This window comes from Mytilus galloprovincialis, chromosome 8, assembly GCF_965363235.1.
Source record: "Mytilus galloprovincialis chromosome 8, xbMytGall1.hap1.1, whole genome shotgun sequence".
Classification (NCBI taxonomy): Eukaryota; Metazoa; Mollusca; class Bivalvia; order Mytilida; family Mytilidae; genus Mytilus; species Mytilus galloprovincialis.
In genome coordinates, this window is record NC_134845.1 from 9,620,954 (window position 1) to 9,639,747 (window position 18,794).

At 32.6% G+C, this 18,794-nt stretch overlaps 1 protein-coding gene across 1 annotated transcript; it reads left to right on the forward strand.

The window, feature by feature from the left end:
• Window positions 1–1,651: 1,651 nt before the first annotated feature.
• Window positions 1,652–9,755, forward strand: LOC143085027 (uncharacterized). The gene is made up of 5 exons (XM_076261156.1): window positions 1,652–1,944; window positions 4,998–5,434; window positions 7,732–7,813; window positions 8,511–8,690; window positions 9,215–9,755. Exons 1-5 carry the CDS (start codon window positions 1,782–1,784, stop codon window positions 9,517–9,519), a joined length of 1,167 nt encoding a protein of 388 aa, XP_076117271.1. The 5' UTR covers window positions 1,652–1,781; the 3' UTR covers window positions 9,520–9,755.
• Window positions 9,756–18,794: the final 9,039 nt, after the last annotated feature.

The following is an 18,794-nucleotide window of genomic DNA, read 5'->3' on the forward strand; positions in this document are numbered from 1 at the left end:
AAATGTGTCTTTATGAACCACACGTATCAATATATGTGCCAAGTAAAACCTTTTTGTTTCGAGCACATGCGACCTAACAGGTTCCACAGTCTAACGTATTTTTTTTTCTTCAAAATGATCCTCACACGAGAAATAAAACAGTTCCACGAGTCATTTAATGCGCATTACACGTGAATCTGTGCGATTGTACAGTCTTGTGTTCACGTTTGATTAGAATTTTGATCAGTTCCACAGTTATTATGTGTTTTTATTTAAAGCGTTTCACACGCAATATACATGTAGTTCTTGCGTGCTTAATTTATTGCGCTTCAAATGAAAACATAATCAGTTTAAAAAGGCCTTATGTGTTTACGTTTGATGCGCTTCACACGTGACTTTGTTGCTTCCATAGTCCTTGCGTGCATACTTTCATACGCTTCGCATGAACAAGTGATCAGTTTTGATGTCATTATGTGTTAACAAATGCACTTCACATGAGATTTTTGACGATTCCATAGTCCTTGTGGCGTGCTTACTCTTAAGCGCTTCACATGAAAACATGAGCGGTTTTGTAGTCCCTATGTGATTACATTAAATGCGTTCCACACGAGAGCTTGGTCAGTTCCAATGCTTCAAATGTTTAAAAGAAATAACAATGTTGCTACAGTAAAGTCAAGCGATTTTATGACAGACATGGTATATGTTTGAATAAAACAATGTATGTAACTCTTAACAATAACATAATTGCAGCATTTTTTGGCATTTTTAATGTTTGTTGGTTGATAAAGATCCTAAAAGAAAATTTTCAGGTCTGTCGAAATCCTAATGTTTACTAAACAAGGATTTTCCTGAAGGTTTTGTTACAGTACCTCAAACTAAGTTCAGAACTTTATATTCTGTATTTTTAGAAAAATCAATAGTTCATATAAAAGAAAAATTAGAAGATGTGGTATAAATTTGACAACTCTCTACAAAAGACCACGTTGCACAGAAATTAACAAATATAGGTCATCGTTTGGCCAACAATAATGAGTAAAATTGAGAAAGGAAATGGGGAATGTGTCAAAGCGACAATAACCCGACCATAGAGTCCATGATAAAGTCCATGATACAGTCCATAGTGTACATACTAACCAAAATTTTAAAGAATAAAATCTATCCTGCAGGTACAGTCGTATGTTCAATTCAAAGGTAACAGCATGCATATTATATAAAGAAAGTGAATGATTTAGGCTTCACATAAAAAGAAATTATATCAATTTTTTTTTACGACGAAAATCTCGGCTGTTAAGCGTGGGATGCTTTATTAGCTGGGTGGAAGCGTTTCGAAGGGCGATATAAAATGAATATTACTCACCGCAGCAATAAGACGATCATAGTTACCAATAAATATGTTTCATAGTTTTAAATTGATTCAAAATTTTAAAATATGTAAATGATTTCTAAATTATATCACATAGGTGAAGACATTTGCTCATTTAAAACATTACAAAAAAATCACATAAGTTACATCAAAATAGAAGTAGTATAACGCTTTTTAAAATATTTCCCGGTTCAGCGAGCGCATCCTTCTCATTGTGTTGTTTTCTTAAAAGATACCTTAAATTGACAAACTGTTTGTTAAACGGGAAGGTGTATCATTTCATTGTTACGGATAGATGGTTTGTATATAAAAGGTTGCGGAAAATAAGCCCGTTATACTAGTAAACTACATCAATGCTATAAAACAGAGACGTGAGCTCACCATAGCATATGTTGACAATTTGGGAGTCAGAAATTTTTTGAAAAAAAAACCAACAAAAATGCCAAAATCTTTCCTAATAAAGAAATATAATAAGCGGAATAGAAGTTTGTGTAGTGCCAAATTACAAACATTTGGGGATGAAGATAAAGCAGATGATATAACGTTAAATGTAGCTGTCTCAAGCCAAGATGATTTGAATCTTAGGAATAGTGTTATTAAAGGTAAATATTAATAAAATGATTAAACTGGCTCTAGGAGCAGAGGATAACATCGATATGCATATAAGAGGATATATTTTGATTTAAGGGGAAGAAAATGTTATGAATACTTACTTTATTTAACTTAAGTTATCATCATCTTTCTCTACTTAAAATTTACAAATTTTGAAAATAGCTATATTCATCATGAATTTTAGTTTGCTCTATGGTGCAATAAAAATATTTAACAAAAAAATCACTAGTAATCACTGCCGGCCGCTTGTAGTCTGTTTTCAGATATATCTTCAAACTCAAAAGATGCACAAATTAATGATAACGATTGAACAACAGTTGGCCAGAAAGCAAATTAAACATGTACAGTATATATTCGGTGATTTAGTTATTGCCGAACAGATTATTAAATACTATACGTCTCGTCTCAATGGTGAACATTACTATACAGGACAAAATAAAACATAACGAATTTTTAAATTTTAAGCGTTTAATGCATGTTTATTAACCTATCTTAAACATAAAACAGAAGATTTGGTATGATTGCCAATAAGACCATTAATTAATCATAAACAATAAGTCTTGTATCAAGGCATACACAACGCCATTTAAACATTAAATACTTTATTTCATTTTGAACATTTCAAAAAATAAAACTTGTTATTTCATCAAATTTCTGTATTCGATATACCTGCCGTGAATGTATACGAATAACAAAATAAACATTGAATTAAATTGTTATACTGTTTTTGTAAATTTTGCCAAATGAGCATGCACCAGACTAAAGTTTAGGAAGAGAAATTCATAAGATATGAAAGAATTGATAAAAAAATAATTTATTTTTTGAATATGCATAACCCGAAAACGCAAGCTGTTTCCATTTATAACATTTGATAGGAATTCAAACCTGCCATTTTTGTATAAAACAGTTAGACATCTTCAGTTACATATTTTGTTAATAGAAGAAACACTTGCGAACAAATGAGTTTGTTTAGATTCCCACAAGTACATTGTCCTCAGCATGGTATTATTTACCCAGCGATATACCTATAATGTGTATTCAGTTATCTTACTAATTACAAAAACCGTTTGGGTGTGTAGATGCTTAAAATTGAAAGATTTAAGAGGAATCTTTTAAATGGAAACAAAACAAATCATGAATGGATGTAAAATAAACAAAGTGTATAGACACTGATATCTTTGACAGTTATATTTAATGTAACTGTTCAAGTATGTAATTACAGTAATTATAGGATGTTACCCGAGGGAGATGTTTGGTGCGCATGACAAAATCTCATCCTGTGACCAGCCAATCATGTTACATTTCATTTTACATATGATCACAGCTATTCAGTTGCCAGGTCCAAATTATTTGTTATTAAAGTCTTATTTCAAACTAGCATGCAAAACATCAAATTAAAAAAAAAAAAAAAAAAAACATTTTCATTTTTAAAGTTTGTTTGTTTGTTTTCTTTTCATCTGACCATAGGTTCAAGTAAGATTTTCTCACCACTTGCGGTCGGTCGTCCGTCGTCGTCCGTTAACTTTTACAAAAGCTGTCTCCTATGAAATTACTGGTCAGATTTGAACCAAATTTAACATTTTTCTTGTGGTATAAAGTTTATTGATTTTTGTCCGGTGATCCGGCCTGCTAACTAACATGGCCGATATAGCTGAAATAGGACAAATACATGTACGTTCAACTTGGTTTTTTTAATTTTTAATTAATAATTTATAACTTTACAACGACGATTTTACACATATATCTATGTGAGCGACACAAGTTCTCTAGAGTATCTTGTTCATATAATGATGGATCAAAGGCTATCTGCACTTGGATATATGTTTCCTTATATCTTAATAGTATCCAAACAGTTTGGTTGCGTTTCATTCACATTTACTGAAGGAGGAAGAAAAAGCTTGATTTGTGTGTTTCTTTTTAGTTTATTTATTTGTCGTATCCTTTTTTAACATTTTATTATACATTTTAGTGTTAAAATACCACAGGGTGGGGGTTGAAAAAGACTGTATTAACACTATCGTAAATTTGACGGAATTTGGTGTAAATCATTGATATATAACACCATCCAATATAGGAAAAAAATATTGTAAAACCTCGCACCTGTTCATCGGGTCGTGTACTCTCATAAATTGCAGTTTAATAAAATTTAAATTGACAGAAATATAAAGTAAATGAAATTGAAGAATCTTTTTCACTGATTTATATATAAATCTGACAACCGTGTTTTGTTGAGGAATAATAAGGTTAGTAATGAAATTCTATAAAAAAAAAATTAACATTTTATTATTTCCGTATAAAACATCCCTTAAAAAATGACAGCATTAATGTAAAGAGAATGAGAAGGTTTCAATAACATTCAAAAAGATTTATGGGCAGGCAGATTTGAAATGGACTTAAATATTATTATTATTTTTTAAAATATAGTTAAAAAGATGCATCCGTCCTACATTAATAATAAAACTAACCCCAGGCCGAAGTCATGGAGAGTGTGATGGGTCGTTAGTTTCATAACATGGACCAACATCTCATTATATTTGTGATACTTATATATAATAACCCAGGAGTGGATTTTTAAATTGAATTCCTTGCACCGATGGTTTTATTTCATAATGTTTATTCTCTGTTTTAAGAGACGCACGGAGACATAACAAAAACCGAAGATGTTGACGAACGACACACTCTACCGTCCGTTAAATATCGTATCATAATCTGTCGTCCATTTAATAGCGTATCATAATCTATTATGATTTATCGTTTTATCCCAGCGTTTCTGTAATAGCATTTCATTAAACCTTTTGAAAGGTAACGTTCCAATGCCACAGGAGATGTCTAACATGTTTTTATATGTGTTAAATTATGCGAATATTTGACAAATGGTCGTTTATAACTTCATTAAACGGGAATATATTTTTCGAGGAACATTGATCCCTGCTTGGCTTTCATATGAAAATACACTTCATCGAGGTTTTTTTTTCATTTTCTATATGCGAGACTTATAATAAATTACTTCTCTAATAAGTGCCTTTTTTATTATCAATTATAGATGTGTGTTCCGATATTGCACCTACACCAGAATTGGACGAATTCCAGCAGCGTACAATATCTGAAGAAAATGGCGGCTATGAATGCAGTACCGAATGTAAATCCGTGGTTCTAAAGCAGCAAGATATGCCAACTAGAAAGAAACCCGAGAGACAACGAATGTTCCTACCATTGATTCCGGATTCTGATCTTTATCACTATGTCCAACACCCGCCTAAAATGAACATCTACAGTCCTGTGTCGCCGTTATCTATCTTCCCATTTAGACAACATGAACTGTGTTCGCCTATGTCCACTTCGCCTATGTCGCCGTCGTCTATACCAAGTCCATGCTCTGATGTATCCATGGAGTATAACAGCCTTAGCAACAGACTTACTCCTGATATAAGTACGGATGCACTATGCAGAAAAACAGATATTGATCTCAAAATATTACCGGTATAGTTATTTTATTTAAGTATTGAATGCTGCTTTTTGTAAATTTATAGGGTTGTAAAAGCGTTGACCGAAGTACATTTTGTATGAAGCGCGGAAGCGCTTCATACTAAAAATGTGCGCACGGTCAACGCTTTTACAACCCTATAAAGTTACAAAAAGAAGCATCCAATACTTATAATTACATTTTTTAAGCTAGAATCCTGAAAACACGATTTTTATCAAGTTTTCATTTAATTTACCTGTGCACTTTATTGTGGGACCTCGTGTCATCATGAATGATAAATGTTATTGTCTAAAGCCTCGGTCACACCTTACCGGATAAGACGAACGGACGCCTAACGGATGAAAATAAAAGTTGTCCGTTGACAAAATTGTTATCCGTTGGGCGTCCGTTGATGTACTGACCAACTAAAACGGACGCCTAACGAATGCATAACGGACATGCAACGGATATGCAACGGACGAGAAACGGAGACGTAACGGACAGAACGGATGTCGAACGTACATCCAACGGACGAGTACCGCATAAAACGGACACCTAACGGAAGCGTACCGGATAAAACGGATAAACAAGATATACGAAAAAATTAAAGGCGACAATAATAATACATGTCAATCGCATTAATATTGAAATTGTTCTAGTTAAGTAATTAAGTAAGTTGATTTTATTTCGAGTCGGCATATATATACATAATAACAGACAAAACATGAGCTCTGATGAACTTTTTAACCGACTATCACATAAAAAATCATGCAAATCCTACCAAACAAAACTGAAAAAACATGCAATATAATGAAAGCAAATCTATTTGTCAAAGTTCTGTGTAACTGGTTTTTGTTTGTTCTTCAAAATGCCGCTAAAGGGTAGTGTCTGACCTGAATAAGTTTAACAGCTGATTGATTGTGAAGATGTGCCCTTACTCTAAGATCGATTATGAATAATAAGAATTCATGAACCTTAAGAAATATTTTTGGCATTTCTGACGAGAAATTTTCAATTGGCATCAATTTTATCCGTTTCAGATCCGTTCATCATCCGTTATGTCCGTTATACGTCCGTTAGAAGTCCGTTTCTCATCCGTTTTATCCGTTAGACGTCCGTTAGAAGTCCGTTGGTGAATTTATCTGCCAGACCTCCAACGGATGTATAACGGACACGTAACGGATACAAAACGGACGAGTACCGTACAAAACGGACGCCTAACGGACGTCTAACGGACGTTCAACGGACATTTTATCCGTTAGACGTCCGTTCAAAGTTTTGAACATGCTCAAAATTTTCCACCGGACAGAACGGACGTCGACGGATAAAACGGACGCTTAACGGACATGCAACGGATAAAACGGACGCTTAACGGACATGCAACGGATATGGACGGACGTCTAACGGATTGAAAAAAAGTTATCCGTTAGGCGTCCGTTCGAGCTATCCGGTAAGGTGTGACCGAGGCTTAATACAATTGTTTCAGGAATAGCACGAGATGTGCAGTTGGCCAATCAGAATAACGTATTATAATGAAACATACATCTAATGTAATTATAACATAATGAATTTACGAGAAAGAGTACACTTTTTATTCATGTACGAGATAATGTTAGATCAAAGGAGGAAATTCCCAAATAATTGACAGATATATTTTATTCGCTGATATCAGTGCAAAAATAAATCGTTATAAATTTGAATTTTACTTTTAGGAACCTCCTCTTAAAATCTCTTTTTGTCTAAATTTATCCCCCACTTTGTTTTTAAAGTCTTAAGTTTACACTGTGTTTACTGTCAAAACATTTTTTAACTGCTTGAACCATCAAAGTTTCATTCGAATAGAACAGAAGAGGCCAGAAAATTTCAATATATTTTAGAATATTGAGGAAAAAGATAGAATCGTTTGAGAAAAAATAAAATGATAGTCAATGTTTTATATCTCAAAGTATGTACACATGTAATCAAACTAGAATGTACACATGTAATCATACTAGAATGTTTGTACACATGTAATCATACTAGAATGTTTGTACACATGTAATCATACTAGAATGTTTGCCTTTTCGTTATTGCAACTTTTTTGATGTTGATATAGATATTCCAATATATATAGTTCATTCAAAAATGTGTTAATGAAAGGCATATTGACATGAAAACTCAAACCTGTAAGTTGATGTCTAGCTGTTCCGATATGTTTTTATATCCCTCCTGTAAGATTTGCATACAGTAAATCATGTGTTCATTTTTTTTTTTAAATTTTATTTACATTATCAATATATATGTGTACATATGCATGTTCATTTGTATTTTACAGGGTGTAGAGCTTGTAAACGGAGGTTATGGAATAAAGAATCCATTATTGGCACATGTTCCACAAGATCTGACGACAGGTCATGGTGAGTCGATCGGATTTAGTTTCATTCAAAATATTATTCAATGCATTTTTGTCCTTCCATAAAAGAAATTACTTTTCTCATGAAAAAGATAATTGAATTATTTTAAATTTACATATTAAACAATCTTTTTAGTAAGCCCAAAGCAAGTTATTACATAAGCTTATACAATGTTGTCTAAGGTGTTTGAAACAACTTTGTTTATCAAAGACGAAACAAAAAAGTGGAAATACCACGGATGTACTTGTTAACTTTTCTTACATTGTGACTTGGACAGAGAGTTGTCTCATTGACACTCATATCACATAATGATCTTCTTATTTATACTAATATATATATACTTTCTTTTTGGCTAATTATTATGTATTTAATTGATCCAACTTTTTGTGTACTATACATATGTGGATATCTATTTTTCTTTTTTTCTTTTTGGGCTGCTTGTTTGTTATCTATATCAACCACACTTGCAATAAAATGCATTAGTATTAAAAAAAAAACATACTATTCTTTATCTACGTATTCTTTAAGAACTTAAATAGTTCTCGTTTAACTTTTTTTTTTTTTTTATTATCTCATTGTTTGTATTGTATTATGAAAAAATTATTGATGTTGTAATGTTTATGCCCTTTGGGGCCCATAATTGGAAATAAAAAATATCTTATCTTATCTTATCTTATATATATTTGTATGTATTCTACAGTTAAACAGACAGAAGACAACAAATATATATGCCGTATGTGCAATAAAGAATTCAGTTTACAAAGACTACTTAACCGACATTTGAAGTGTCATAGCGAAGTGAAGAGATTTCTATGTACGTTCTGTGGAAAAGGTTTCAATGACACGTTCGATCTGAAACGACACACGAGAACACATACGGGTAAGTTATAAGTAAATGACATTTAAAAATGTATGTTTTATATGTAGCCGAGACATAAAAATGCATGGTACCAATATTAAAAAAAGATATAAGTTATTAACGTCAACACATGAGCATTGGAAAATACTTTGGATTACTACATAGAATACTATAACTATTGTACGTTTTATGCTTCAAATAATTGTCACACTCAAACACTTCATTATTTCATCCTTTTTTATCTATACCAGAAATGTGCAGAATATGACATCAGATTTTGCTTCTATCACTGTGTTTACCACGCTTTATCCTTTTTCAAGAGAACCAGTAAACGAAATACGTTCTTATACTTGTCAATAACATTTCGATATAAAGAAAAGAAATAATAAGCCAATTTTGGAGGACTTTCCACATATATATTCTGAGTTATCTTTCTTTAAATGATTTTGCGGAACTAATCTTTATTTCTGAAATGCAATATACATTGAAGTATTGTATGAGAAAGATTATCTCATGTTTAATTCCATTACTTTTCCTACCTATAGGTGTGCGACCATACAAATGTGATAGGTGTGGTAAAGCGTTTACACAGCGATGCTCTTTGGAATCTCACGGTAAAAAAGTCCATGGTGTCAGTTTTACATTTGTACATAAACAGCGCAGACGGAAGTTGTACGTGTGTGAGGACTGTGGAAATGCAGAGAGCGATCCAGGATTACATTACCTCCATCTCAAAAAATTTCATCCTCATAATCCTGTGTTGATGAAATTCTATGATAAACGCCAATTTAAGTTCGATGCAGATCTCCAATCCAATGGTACAAGATGTTACGAACAATCAATGGACTAAATATAATTTATGTATGTTGAATTGTGTGTTCAAGTATACATGGTGCTACTATAGAATGCAATGTTTAACTGTAGGTGGGTTAGATTTAATCTGTCATGTCTTAAATCAGATCAGCAACCTAAAAATATATTTAGGACTTGCTTTGCTACCTTTGAAGTTGGTACAATTTTAGTTACATTCTTGGAAAATCATGAAAATATTGGTTCGTTGAGACACGGCATTTCTATGGTTATGTGTTTTTAGCTCACCTGGCCCGAAGGGCCAAGTGAGCTTTTCCCATCACTTTGCGTCCGGCGTCCGTCGTCGTCCGTCGTCCGTCGTCGTTAACTTTTACAAAAATCTTCTCCTCTGAAACTACTGGGCCAAATTGAACCAAACTTGGCCACAATCATCATTAGGGTATCTAGTTTAAAAAATGTGTGGCGTGACCCGGTCAACCAACCAAGATGGCCGCCACGGCTAAAAATAGAACATAGGGGTAAAATGCAGTTTTTGGCTTATAACTCAAAAACCAAAGCATTTAGAGGAAATCTGACATGGGGTAAATATGTTTATCAGGTCAAGATCTATCTGCCCTGAAATTTTCAGATGAATCGGTCAACCCGTTGTTGGGTTGCTGCCCCTGAATTGGTCATTTTGAGGAAATTTTGCTGTTTTTGGTTATTATCTTGAATATTATTATAGATAGAGATAAACTGTAAACAGCAATAATGTTCGGCAAAGTTAGATTTACAAATAAGTCAACATGACCGAAATGGTCAGTTGACCCCTTTAGGAGTTATTGCCCTTTATAGTCAATTTTTAACCATTTTTCATAAATATAAGTAATCTTTTACAAAAATCTTCTCCTCTGAAACTACTGGGCCAAATTAATCCAAACTTGGCCACATTTATCTTTGGGGTATCTAGTTTAAAAAATGTGTGGCGTGACCCGGTCAACCAATCAAGATGGCCGCCACGGCTAAAAATAGAACATAGGGGTAAAATGCAGTTTTTGGCTTATAACTCAAAAACCAAAGCATTTAGAGGAAATCTGATGTGGGGTAAAAATGTTTATCAGGTCAAGATCTATCTGCCCTGAAATTTTCAGATGAATCGGTCAACCTGTTGTTGGGTTGCTGCCCCTGAATTGGTAATTTTGAGGAAATTTTTGCCGTTTTTGGTTATTATCTTGAATATTATTATAGATAGAGATAAACTGTAAACAGCAATAATGTTCAGCAAAGTTAGATTTACAAATAAGTCAACATGACCAAAATGGTCAGTTGACCCCTTAAGGAGTTATTGCCCTTTATAGTCAATTTTTAACCATTTTTCATAAATCTAAGTTATCTTTTACAAAAATCTTCTCCTCTGAAACTAATGGGCCAAATTAATCCAAAGTTGGCCACAATTATCTTTGGGGTATCTAGTTTAAAAAATGTGTGGCGTGACCTGGTCAACCAACCAAGATGGCCGCCACGGCTAAAAATAGAACATAGGGGTAAAATGCAGTTTATGGCTTATAACTCAAAAACCAAAACATTTAGAGGAACTCTGACATGGAGTAAAAATGTTTGTCAGGTCAAGATCTATCTGCCCTGAAATTTTCAGATGAATCGGTCAACCTGTTGTTGGGTTGCTGCCCCTGAATTGGTAATTTTGAGGAAATTTTGCTGTTTTTGGTTATTATCTTGAATATTATTATAGATAGAGATGAACTGTAAACAGCAATAATGTTCATCAAAGTAAGATTTACAAATAAGTCAACATGACCGAAATGGTCAGTTGACCCCTTTAGGAGTTATTGCCCTTTATAGTCAATTTTTAACCATTTTTCGTAAATCTTAGTTATCTTTTACAAAAATCTTCTCGTCTGAAACTACTGGGCCAAATTAATTCAAACCTGGCCACAGTCATCTTTGAGGTACCTTGTTTGAAAAATGTGTCCGATGACCTGGCCATCCAACCAAGATGGCCACCACGGCTAAAAATAGAACAGGGGTAAAATGTAGTTTTTTGCCTATAACTCTGAAACCCAAATCATTTAGAGGAAAACTGACAAGGAGTTAAATTGTTAATCAAGTCAATATATATCTGCCCTGAAATATTCAAATGAATAGGACAACCGGTTATTGGGTTGCTGCCCTCCAATTGGTAATTTTTAAAGAAATTTTGCTGTTTTTGGTTATTATCTTGAATACTATTATAGATAGCGATAAACTGTAAACAGCGATAATGTTCATCAAAGTAGGATCTACAAATAAGTCCACATGACCTAAATGGTCAATTGACCCCTTAAGGAGTTATTGCCCTTTATAGTCAATTTTTAACAATTTTCATTAATTTGGTAAATTTATGTAAATTTTTTCCAAATATTTTTCTCTGTTACTAATGGGCAAAGTTCATTATAAATATAATTGTAAGAAGCAAGAATGTTCAGTAAAGTAAGAACTTCAAACACATCACCATCACCAAAATACAATTTTGTCATGAATCCATTTGTGTTCTTTGTTTAATATGCACATAGACCAAGGTGAGCGACACAGGCTCTTTAGAGCCTCTAGTTTAAAAATATGTTGACTTTAAAATATCGCTGGGTTACGTATGTTCCTCTCACTTTCAGCTCAGGGGTTAAAGGCATAAAACTTTGCTCAGTGCTCGGAGCACAAAAATCATGCTCGAAACATGAAATCCAGTAATTTGATTGGTTGATTTTCGAGTCTGAGTACAAAAATCATGCTCGAAAGTTTTATGACCGTGAGGCCAGGGATATGACTATGTACTCGAATAAAGGATGATGCATGTATACTAGATGGCGCATCATTTGGTCAGGTCTTCATGCGAATCCAATTGTTTTCATTCCCATATATGTTTATACTTAGACTCGCATTGCTTTTATGTAGTATGGGGGTCTTCCACCATCTGGAATCTTAAAAAACGCAGTAAAATGATCGGTCTAGATTTTCAAGGACCCAATTAATTTGTAAAAATCTTCGTTTAAATTAAATAAAGATTTTGTGATTTATCTTATCATTAATACTGTTCTTACAATTACATAATTTTTTTGGTGGATTAAAACAAAGTAAAACTCAGCCTTATAACGGGAGATAACTTAGCCTGATGATAATCGTTTTTCTAATGAAGGAATGTTAAAAAAATCTTCTACTTGGCGAAACAGTAAGTTCATTCATTTGATTTTCTGGTTTATCGTTGTTATTGTTTCTTATTCATTTTATTCAGCGTTTTTCATTTAACATAATGTTCTAATCATTGGTGCAATATGCAATGTTATCATCCAACGGATCCCGTGCAATTCGCAGGTCTGTGTGCAATAGTTTGAATTCACACTTGCACGTTTTATCAACAATGTTAATATATAATCATATGTTTTAGAGTAGATATACTTAATTAACACATCGTTTTGACCTTTAAAAAAATCTGCTGTAGAGTTTTTCTGTTGGAACTTTCTGTCTATCAACAATGCTAGCACTGTTCCATGCACTGTTTAATCTTTCGTAACCAAGTATTTCATTGTCTTGTCATATACACCTATTCACGTCATGTTCATTCTTTTGATATGTTAACATGTACACATTTAACTAATGCATTACAAGTATGGATATGTGTATCAAAATAACGTTTCATATGCTCACTCACATGCATGCACGTCCATGGCTGTCGATTACCAAATTGTGTTCAAATAAGGATGCCACCAGCTGCATGTTCTGTCAAATTTCATAGGACAATATGCATGTGGTATGACTAAAAATCATAACAATACGCAGCCCCATTATTTCAGAGCAAAATCCAAATAACTATCCAAAGGGAAATAACTCAAACATTTTTTCAGTTGAAAACACCAAATTATAATATTAGCACACAGTACTGAAGCAATCATGTAATACATGTACAATTACAAATGTACATACTATTTGTGTTATCTACCTCTAATAAAACTAAGTGTAGCTTCATTATCAGACGATATATCACTGTTATCATATTCTTGTGGTTTGATTTGAGAATAATGTGATGTATTTAATGAATGAAAATAATTTTTATAAAACAAAACTTATATTTTACAGTGTACATTTTATTTTACAGAATTATTTTTATACAAATATTGTAACAACATAAACTTATTTTTTCATTGAGATTATCTGTATGGACAGAGCTCGGATTAGTTAATTTTCTAATATAATACTAAGAATCCAGCTTTATGTTTATTACTGTAAATATTTTGCTCAATAGTAAAGATATATATTTATACATGTACATAAAACAGTTTGTTAAATATTGAATAATATTTTATTGTTTGTTTGAAGAATTAACTAAGATTTTAATAAAAATTAAAGTGTTCTTTTATCTTTTTATTTGTATTATGAAAGGTCATATTCTGATTTGCTGGTGAAGCAAAGAAATCACTTTTATTATTTATCTATCTTCCAAAAGATGCAAATATAGCTCGAAAGGCTATCTGCATATTGCGATTGTAAAATATCAGCTGGTCCGGGACCCCAATTCTCGTCCCTTGATTTTCGTTGTTCTCGTCCCGAATATAGTCCCTAGTGTTGACAGTGGGTTACCTGCCAATATTTTTCATACCCCTTCCAAATTTATTTCTCCATGTTTTATGTCTCAAATTGGAAGTAGGGGGGTGAAATTACACTGTAAAAAAATTTGGGTCCAGAATTTTAAAGGAAAGTAGTGATTTGGACGCTGTCAAAAGATTTCAAGACACCCTAAACATAAAATTGTTCATATTTTGAGTTAGAGCCGATGAAGTTTTCTATAATTTTGATATAATTTGTCCCAAAAGTAGTACAACACACTGTAAAAATTTCATTGAAAAGCGCAGGTGGGATTTTTTTAATTTTCATTTATGTTCTAAAAGAAATGCACTACGAATTAATTGTGTTCTCGGACCAGCTACGAGTTACAATATGAAGCTTTTTATTGAGTGGAAGCAGCAAACGAACGAGATCAAAAACCCTTCATATTGTGTGGAATTCAACAATGAAAAAACTTCCAAAATACGCAAATATCAGTACTTACATGTTCACGAATTTATACGTACACCAAACTGAACCTCTTTGAAACATTTCAAAGAATAAATAATGTAAGAAGCATGTTAGCCATAATTATATCATTTGTAACTTTATCATCTATATAATTATATTAATTTACATGTACGTATAAATTACTGCTACTTTGCAAATCAATGTATTTAGTTTCCAAAAGAACTATAAGTAAACAATACAGAATTGCTTTGGACATATACATATGTTTTCCTTACACTCAGAAATAGTGTGTTTATTGAACATGGCCGTTTTAAATATACTAGTAATTGAACGACGATTTTTATTATTAACAAGGGATTTACACAATAAAAAATAGATAAAAGTAATACGTCAACGAGACAGAAAACTATCAACACAAGAATCAACGACAACAAAAAGTCAACATACGACCATAGATAAATAATAAAAGTTATGAGCAAATCTTATAGAGACCATCAAAGATATGCCGTCAAAAATGTCCACAACAGTATTAGACAATCATGACATAGATATATGGTGGATTTTAACTATTTTTTGACACAAAATCCTTCTTTTGGTTTCGATTTATTGAGGCTTGGTATATCAAATTGTCCTCCCTGGACCTGATCCCTCTAGCAGTAGTACTTCCGTTTTGCTTTGCAGGATGTATATATATATAAGCACCCTCGGACGATGTCGATATGAGGACGTTAGGTATGATATCTCGTATACGAAGCCACCTCTATTCTTGTTGAAAACCCTTGGAGCAACTGTTTGGGGTTGATGTTGGTTAGCCTGTCGCAAGAGTGGTGAACGGGAAAAGTCCCATCAATAGTTATCAGAGGTACCAGGATTATAATTTAGTACGCCAGACGCGCGTTTCGTCTACACAAGACTCATCAGTGACGCTCATATCAAAATATTTATAAAGCCAAACAAGTACAAAGTTGAAGAGCATTGAGAACCGAAAATTCCAAAAAGTTGTGCTAAATACAGCTAAGGTAATCTATGCCTGTGATAAGAAAAATTCTTAGTTTTTCGAAAAACACACTTTAAAAAAGTTCAGATAAACTGAGTATTTAGACTTATAATACTGTATTCATAGATAACAAAAATACCGATTCCGAGGAAAATTCAATTAGTAAAGTCCCTTATACTGTTTTAATAGATAAAAAAATACGATGTACACTTCAAACAATACAAAAAAAAGATGGCCAGTATATATATATAGTTAGTCAAATGCGCTTTGTTTAAATATACTTCTTCACGTTTTTGGTCTTTTGGAAAATGTTGTTTGTGCTGTTTTTAGACCTTTCTACAACGAATTTGTTTTACATGCACACGTATAAAAATTGCGGTTTTTATCCAACGCAATCATAGGTTTGAACGAGTTTTCAATTTAGACTCGTTTATATATATATGGACATATTTAAAAACCATTACAATAATTTATTAATTTCAATTTGTTCTGGTATGTTAAATATGTTTACTGATTATATACGTTTTTCTGCATCTATGCAACATATTTTTATCCTTCTTTTTTTGTATAAAGTCTATGCAACTGTCTATGAGCTTTGTTTTTGTCTTGTCTCGCTTACTTCTGTTTCTCCATTTTAACGTTATTTTTGTATCAGCTACATCCGGGTGTTTTTGTAATGTATATTCTGTCACAACAGTCCTCCGCTCTATATGAGATGATATCAATGTATCTGATATTTTGTAATTATGTTTTGAGATTTGAGATATTTATTTGAGTGTTGCTAAAGAAGCAATATAAGGATACAGTTTGAATTAGTGGAATTTGAATATCATTACTTCTCTGAAATCCGAAAACCGTGAGCAAAATGATAACTAATAGATATAGTAAAATGTGGTGTGAGACTGTATGATTTTAATAGAAGTGAAATGCAGATTTCAAATATTATTTAGCCTGTGAGATTATGCATTATTTTAATATATACTTCACAAAAATAAATTGTAGGGAAAGATAATTCATTGTGAGAAAATTTATCTGACGTTCCGAATAGAAGAAAAAGAACCATACTTGAAACTTGAAATCAGAAAAATACAGAAAAAGATTAACAATACGTTTAAAATATTTCAATTTGGTACTCTACAATTGTGTAGATAAATGTATAGATATTCTTACATTGAAGCTAAAGCAATATCTTTATTTTAAATGTTTAACCGGATTTTCTGGTCGGTATGATTAAGAAACCAATATCTTGACAAAAACCACAATTTTGATTTTAATCTAGAGAAGGATTTTATTAAACGTCCGTTCTATAATTGCTCATGTAAAATTGTAGACCAATTGACAATTACAATAGTTGTACAGCGAGTGTCGACGAACTAAGTGATTACGCCGTGTTGTTTCTGAACCCACGTGGGAAATCATTCTCATCATTAAGTGCTCATTCAGATCGATGTTAACTCAATTATTTTTACAACAGAATGATTAAATCCCGATTGTGGACCAATATGGCGATCTTTGCCACCTGCCTTTTTAACGGGACATAACTGTGCAACGTTTTGAGGGTTTTTCCCGCGGGATTAATGAGTGATTTCTGATTACAGAACGTTTTCAATAGAAATTCACACGAAAATTAAAGTCTCTGATCATGCCGCTATTTGACATATATTCTGTCTATTTTGTCATCTTGCTGGACATGTTCATGCTCGAAAGACGCCAAATTCGACACGTAAAGAGAACAAATAGTGATGAAAGATAGAATTCATTCCCTCAGGAATTTGCCTGATAACTAATTTTTACATTGCCAAATTATTTATCAAATAAGAATGTTTAACAATTATATAAAAAAGAATACGGCATACAGCTTAAAATCCAATAATATGTTAAGTGCGAGAATAAAATACAAATTTCAAAATCAAACGTTTATGAAAATTTTCAGCACATAGAATCGTAAATCTTTAAACAAAATTAAAATGCTCTCTCTCTCTCTCTCTCTCTCTCTCTCTCTCTCTCTCTCTCTCTCTCTCAGTTGTTTGTGTGGATATCTGTAATTCTTTAAGATCGTGATTGAAAAGTACATGATCACTTGAGTTCTTCATTCGAGTTATTAGAATATTTTTAAGACTCTTGCAGTGTGTTAAGGGTTCTTGTTATTTGATTAAATGTTTTCCATTGTTTGAATGTAACAATTTTAAGATTATAGAATGGTGAGAGACATTTCTCACTAATAATCAAGTTACCTGCGTTTACCAAACATCCCATTCAAATTGTAACATCATTACAATGATAGATGAAGCTTTAATCGTTATTTAGTCTAAACAGTGTAAAAGTTGGAAGTTTAATTAGTTCATGTCTCCAAATATCGCGAGTTACATCGGAAATATCTTAGGGTTTCGGCATTTTACTGCCTATGAAATTGTTTTACAATAAATTTATCAGATAGCCATCAACCGCTCTTTCACATTTTCGGATACCGTAGCAAATGTAGTTTTTTTATCGACTAACATATTTTTTAACCTTTAGTAGATGGTGGATAGTTGTCTCATCGGTAAATATATATAACCGTCTCCTATTTTAAAGATTGACTTTTTGTGATTTTTTTCCTTATGCTAATTTTATTAGTTTTAAGACGTTCCGCTTGCAATTTGTTCAGTTCAGACCTGTAACTTGTAAGGCTAACGATAATGAAAACATTAAGTGAACATTTCTCAATTGACCGCAATGGAACTTCAAGAGACTAAACAGCGCTACATGTACGTCTACTACTGTAAAATTTTCGGTACTGGCCAACAGAAAGCCATAACAAAGTAAGTGAAAGTTAGTCTAAAGGGATTGTACACAATTCAAATATTTAGCAACACGAACCTTAATGAAAATCGCAAGCAAACTTATACGGTGCATATTTCCTGTGGTGTGCTGACCCATTTGCAATTTTACAACACATTCTTATAGACTCCGGAAATGTAAGGATATCCTGATATGAGTGTGGCATCCGTCGTTTTGTTCGTAGTGAATGGATACCCGATAAGAAATCGAGGATGGTGCTGTTAGAACTAAATATTTAGCAAGATCAAGTTACATAATAATGTTGATGAAAAGCTACAAAATTGAAGAGAACCCAAAGCCAGGAAGATTAAGAACTATGTATAAACTATTAAAATGAGTTAATGGATTTGGTTAATTTACAGAAGTACACTTGGCTAATAATGATAAAGCTTTACTCTGTATTTTTTTGTATACAAAAGTTGACACTTACTCTATTGTCTGTTATATTTGTTTACATG

Coding starts and splice junctions, on each gene's coding strand:
- LOC143085027 (XM_076261156.1), top strand. CDS start 1,782: ATGCCAAAATCTTTCCTAATAAAGAAATATAATAAGCGGAATAGAAGT. Junction 1,945..4,997: donor TAGGAATAGTGTTATTAAAG/GTAAATATTAAT, acceptor TATCAATTATAG/ATGTGTGTTCCGATATTGCA. Junction 8,691..9,214: donor ACACACGAGAACACATACGG/GTAAGTTATAAG, acceptor TCCTACCTATAG/GTGTGCGACCATACAAATGT.